Here is a 6,341-nt window from a genome sequence, read left to right as displayed (position 1 = left end):
AGTATCTTATCAAGTGGAAGAACTTATCCGCTGAAGATTCCACATGGGAGGATGAGAATTTTATGCAGAAGTATCCAGAACTGCTCAAGCGTTGAGGACAACACTTTTTTGAAGGAGAGGGGCATGTTGGGTCCCTATAATACTAGTGATTACCCCATTACTATTGTAGTTATACCCCCTATTTATATTGTTGTGCCCCTATTACCCCCATATTGTTATTTCTGTGCCCCGTAGAATCCCTCTATTGTTATTTTTGTGGCTTTATATTATTATTGTTAGGTCGGCTGGATTATATTGTGACTCCTTAGACTCCTATATATAGAAAGGAGGTTTTGTCATTTGTATCATCCAAGAATTGTTCATTTATGTAATGTAAAGGAGGTTGCCCCCTCGAAGAGGCTGAATTCTAAGGCGTTGATCTTTCTTTTCTATCTTTTCTTGAGCTGGTTCCATAACACAACATGTTTATAATGTTAATATGGTTTTCATTTGCCAGCATAGATCCATGGTCAACATGTACTAATTCTGTCCATTACAAGTGTGCCCGAGATCAATCCTCCATTGATGAATGTCCTCCAAAACTTCATCATTTTGTAGACATTCTTGCTCACTCACAACATTGTCCTCCAAGTCCTGTAATTCCTATTTAATAGTGGGTGCGGTTTGGTCTCGACATTGTTGGGTTGAGGTTGCTGCATGTTGCTAAGCTTGAGCACCCCCCTGAGTACCATGTCTAGCATGACCCCAACTATAGCAAGCTCATTACAACACCATTGTCTATCTTTGTCAGTGATTGGGGATAACCTCCTTCCTTTCGAGAATTGTAGCATGTGTGGGTCTCCCAGGTTCACAATGCAAGAGATCAAAGAGAAACAATCACAATGGGTATCCACGATAGACATAACTTGATTAGTGAAAACAAGAATTAAGCTTGGGAAAAATACATCCCACCTTCAAAATTTATCACACCAAAGTTGGGAGTGCATCTGCAGTGCCATTAAATTCTCCCATAGACGTAATGATGCCTCTATTATCACACAATAATCATTCATATGCATGCAAATTGAACCAGTGATATGACCTATGGGACTTGTAAACCAAAACACCTCAAAAACATTTACCATGGCCAAAAATACAACACGTTGATTGATGAGAGACACATCACCTCTACTTGTGGAACAGGGTGACTACCCCTCTTATTCCGCCCTTCTCACCCCTTTAAAAGTTTGTAAAAATTATCATTACTTTTGTTTTTCATTAAAAAAACATAAATCTATTACTTAAAAACATCCCAAATAGATTTTACATTTATAGATATCATATAAATAATAATCATCAATGTATATCCAACATTGTTATACTATATCTATTGAAAATTTGATTAAAAAATTTGTAAAATACACCAACTCCACTTACCAATTACTATGATACATTATACTACTTTGAAACTAATAAAAACATTTCTTCTTAAGTTTTAGGTATTTATTTTCAAAAATCAAATATTAACCAATTGCAAGAGTGATAATCTTTTGTTTATAATGTTTGTTTTTTTTAACAGGTTGGGAAAATCTATCATAACTCAATTGTCAAACTAGCGGTGAGGACAACCATCTCTGGGTGTTATCCGCAAATGCAGATTGACTCATCATTGTTATTCAAGGAAAACCACACCACCTGGACTAACCCGTTAGTGGTCCGTAAGGAGAAGACTTTCACTCCTACCCAATGCCTCTGGGTCTTGGCCATTAACCTTTCCTTATGTCCAATAAAGACGAGCTCTTAACCAAACAAAAACATTTTTAAGACATACTCTAAAGCATCTTCATAACATTATAATAAAAACATTTTAACCTAAATTTTAAGTTTTTAGTTAAAAATAAATAAATATTAACCCAGTATGAGTGATAATCCTTTCTTTATAATGTTATGACAGTTTAAGATAATCCTACTTTGTCATTTACGAAACCATTTTTATTTTATTTTAATAATATTTTAAAGGGAAATAATTTAAAAGCCTTCGAATTTCATACTTTCAGCCCAGCCCAGCCCCAACTTTTAGTAGTTTGCGGTAATTTGTCTCTGGATGAAAATGGCAACTGTAGGTGTACCAATTTGGTAGAGCAATTACAGGGTAGGTGGATTTTGGCTTCAGAGTGTGGTGTAATGGAGGTGAAGGAGGAAGGCGGTCACGAGAGGAGGATGTTTGTGGAGGCGGAGAATGTTGAGCCCATCATTGCCAGAATCGAACACAAGTCTCGTCAGGTGGAACGCTTGCTAAGACTGTGAGTCTTCTTACCTCATTAATGTCAGTTCCATAAATACATTATCAGTGTTGTCAATCAATTGATCAATTCTGTTACACACATTTTAGAGTTGTTGGGGGTTGGGGGAAACTCTTTGCTAGTTTTTTAAGCTCTGTTGCGAAAAAATATGTATTAATGTTAGGTTTGCTGGTGATTGTTAACCATTCAGATCTCGGTATACAGAGGCTCTGAAAACTGCATTGGAGGATTCTCCGACAAAAACGAAGGACGAGAGATGCAAGGTTACTTCTTTTCCTCAAATTGTTTAAATTGTCCTGTGTTTTTGAAGGAAAAGCCCAAAACAAAAAGAAAAAATAAGAATCACTATTTTATAGAAAACTTGGTTTATCAGTTCCCAATCTGTGGTAGAGACAGACTTTGAGGCGTTGGCTGTGCAATTGAACCACCTTTGGATCCACAATTGTGCACTGTTGGTTCCTACGATCTCGAATTTAATGTATTCATTGTTAAGGTTAGTTTCAAAGGCTAATGCCAAGTATGCTGTTAGAATGTTAATATGGTTGTTGATCCATGGTGCTGTGGGCATAGCGGTCAAGAATCAAAATCAGTCTTGCTGTGGCAATCAAAATCCCGTTGCTGTCATCCTTGACTTGCTTTCATATTTGTGCTTCTTTACTAACCGAATTCTCATATAGGTGATCACGGCAACAAGTGGTGCCTAGTGGTATATAAATAATCACTTTAGAAAAGAGATACTTCCGTTAATTGCATCTAGCGATGCCAGGAAATTTATAGATAAATTCAATCACAAAATATTAAAATACAGTAGCTTTCCTTAGTAGAAAGGTGTACCCAAAGCCAACTACCTCAAGAAAGCTTAAAAAAGGGTATCACCAACAGTTGATGGCAGATTTTGTTTCTGGTAGAGCTTTCTGAGAATAAGATGCATCACAGACATGGACATCAACCGGCAAGTTACCTTTAAACGTAAACCCCAATCCAGTTTTGCTCACAGTCCTTATAAGGCTGGCATGTCCAATATTGTATTTCTGGCCCACGTTGTGTCTGCGTGATAAATTGTTCCACAGGATTTAGAATCATGACTTATGGCTAGTTGCTGAATCTCACTTGCCAAACCATATGCTGAGGTAAGATTCTTCTTTTTCAAAGATTATTCACTTCCCAAAACCATGCTCATTGCTTAGACATAGTTCACCTTTTTCAACTTTCGAACATCATGCCCGATTAGTACACCTCTCTTCATCTTGGCCGGAATGACTTATCATGGATCCAAATGATTTGGTCAGCGTGACTTTTTCTTTGACCAAAATCATTTGGCGTGCATGACTTGTGCACAGATTTAGACAATATACTGTTTGCTCTAACATAGCGAATTTTCAATCCCATTGCCATTTCATGTGAAGCTCTGCAGTCTCCACAGCTTCAACCAAAATTTCCATTGTTTGGTACCCGAGGAATATTCATCAAGAAAAGCCTGCTAATGTTCTTTTGACAACTTACCATCTCGGATGCATTAACCAAAACTTGATTCTGTTTGATGACATCTACATCCAGCACAAACTTCCCAAAGTAGGTCCCCTAGTTAAATAAGTGCCCAGAACTTGTGAAAGACATGGTCACCTGATGGATTATCTGGATGTGTGTTACGAGCCAACCATGAATTCTGCTATTATATCTGAAATCTGAAATCTGGACCTCGATCTGAAAATTGAAACCCAAACACATTTAAAATCTGAAATTAGCAGTGCACTAACAACAGTGCACTAACAACAGTAAAATCTTCAAGAGATTCAAGTGTACTAATAAATAAATAACGGAGTTGAACAATAGCAGCAACAATGGAATACCGGGGATTTCAGCCAAAACAGTCAGAACTGTACATAGATTGAATAACAGAAGTAACTCTTAGCTGAAAATAGTGTGTAGCAGAATATCATATAACCGGAAAATAAATGTTTTGATTAGAAACTTTCTCGACAAGGTGTAGAAACAAAGTCTAGCAGAATATCATATAACCAGAAAATAAATGTTTTGATTAGAAACTTTATCAAGGTGTAGAAACTAACTCAGGCCAAATCCAAGGGCAAGCCAACTCAGGCCAAATCGAAGGGTGGCGAGGACATTGCTCTTGGCACAAATAGTCTCTTTCCGACTACCTATAATATCATATTTCACCAGACCCTACTCTAATGCCTAGGCCCCTATTTTAGCTTCCTTATTTTTCGCATGTGGGATAATTAGACTTTACATAAAAATCCATTAACCAACAAGCAAGTACAACTAACTGACATAAACTTTATCTTAACGTAATAAAGTCTGTTAATATAAATGAACCCCAAAATTATAATGATCCACAGAATGTACCAACAGCTAACTTTGGAATTGGTTATCTTTAAACATCTTTGCGATCCTCCCTCTCCTTAAACTTCTTTGACACAACGCAACTGTAGCGCTGAATGTTGCAGTATTTCAGGGCCTTCCCACATAGCATCCTCCAATAGCAAATATTTCCACTGAATGAGCTGTTCCAGCAGTACCTTAGTCCTGATTCCTGAACTTCATCTCTTGAGCTGGCAAAATGTACTCTGGAATCGGAAGAACGTGTCCTTCATCATGTAGGGGAGGCAAAACATTTGAAATTTTAGCATTTTGCACTAACACTTTCTATATGCAGGAGATGTGACAGGTGTTAGTCACTAGTGACCTTGCCAGCAGTTCAAGTGGTTGCAACTTTTCCCTCCCTTGCTAGAACCTTACAAGGCCAATAGGGTCTAGGCCTAAGTTTTTCCAGCCCTTTACCTTTGAGCAACTTCTACTTATAAGGTTGTAGTCTCAGGAAGATCCAATCTCTCACTCCGAATTCTTTCTCTTTCCCATGTTGGTTTTGCTCAGACTTCATGTATAATGAATATAAGGTCATAACGTAGGCTGTAATAGTGTAATTATGATAAAATGTATAGGTTGTCTATAGGCAGGTTAATTAATATTTATCACTGACATGTATTTATAGACATATGTGGATTGTGGACACATGTGGATTGTACTTTATTCATATCATTCACCTCTTATTTTTATTTGAAATATTTCTCTCTGAATTAAATATTATTGTGCACAAGCTACATTCATGTCTCTTACTAGTGGTATCAGAGCTCTGTTCGAACACTATTCTATTGTGTAAAAATCTCTGTTCAAAACCTGAAGATTTTAGATTTGGGATTGGTAATTTTTCTGTGCTCAAGGAGCAAAACTTTCCTAGCATGTGGAGTGATTTTGTTCTAGGTGGAGTGAATTTGTTTGCAGGTGGGTGAAATTTTCTTACAAACATGCATACAATGCTTAGGATGTTCCTGAAAAGGCCCCTTTTTGTAGCCTAGAAACATCTAGGTACAAGTCATTTCAGATTGTTTTCAGGTAATTTTCAGCTAAACTATAGGCAAGAAAAAAGGCCGGAATCAGGACCTTGTTGCATATCAGCCCTCGATGGAAACAAGGGTGCAATGCTAGACACAACTTGGGAAAAACATTAGAAATTTCTATCAGGGCAGGCTGTGATAAAAATTAGGGTGCAGCAGAAGCAAGCCTGTTGCAGGCCATAATCAGGCCACCTCAACAGCAGGCGCAGATCCATGGAAACCAGCAAAGCCCTTGCAAATCTGGGCACATGCAATTATTGTGGGCCAAGGAAAACTCTGCCACAACAATGGATTGAACATTGGACAAACATGATCAAGTTTTCTCCATCTAGTTACTCCGCAAAATGGTCAAGATGGTACTGAACATACTGATAAAAATCCAAAATGGAAGCAGGCAAGACAGGTTCAATAGAAGAAATCAACTGGGCAATGGAAACAACGGTCAGATGAGTAGCAAGAATGACTCTGTTCCTGTTTCGACTCAGATACATAGGGAATTTGCCAAGTGTTTTTTTATCCTAATTGGAGTAAAAATCAAATGGTTTGTTCTAAAAATCCAAGAGAAGTAGGAAGAAAGACAACTCGATTTGAGAGAATGGGCAACAAATTAAACTAGTTCTCAGTACATAATCCTTTATATTAG

At 37.5% G+C, this 6,341-nt stretch overlaps 1 protein-coding gene across 2 annotated transcripts in view; it reads left to right on the top strand.

Annotated features, from left to right (window-relative positions):
* Positions 1-2,025: 2,025 nt before the first annotated feature.
* The window catches only part of LOC149141903 (actin-related protein 2/3 complex subunit 5A-like), a 128,621-nt gene continuing 124,305 nt past the window's right edge, over positions 2,026-6,341 (top strand). Inside the window, exons 1-2 of one of the 2 annotated variants that reach the window (XM_089446885.1) lie at positions 2,026-2,282; positions 2,473-2,545. In XM_089446885.1, coding sequence (XP_089303011.1) covers positions 2,164-2,282; positions 2,473-2,545 — 192 coding nt within the window. In that variant the 5' untranslated portion in view covers positions 2,026-2,163. The remainder of the gene's footprint in view (positions 2,283-2,472; positions 2,546-6,341) is intronic. The other variant, XM_089446886.1, reaches the window with a different exon arrangement.

Source organism: Pinus tabuliformis, chromosome X, assembly GCF_031772625.1.
Source record: "Pinus tabuliformis cultivar Carrire ecotype Pingquan chromosome X, CPIR1, whole genome shotgun sequence".
Classification (NCBI taxonomy): domain Eukaryota; kingdom Viridiplantae; phylum Streptophyta; class Pinopsida; order Pinales; family Pinaceae; genus Pinus; species Pinus tabuliformis.
Note: the sequence above shows the minus strand (reverse complement) of the source record. Positions and strands in the feature narration are given on the sequence as shown.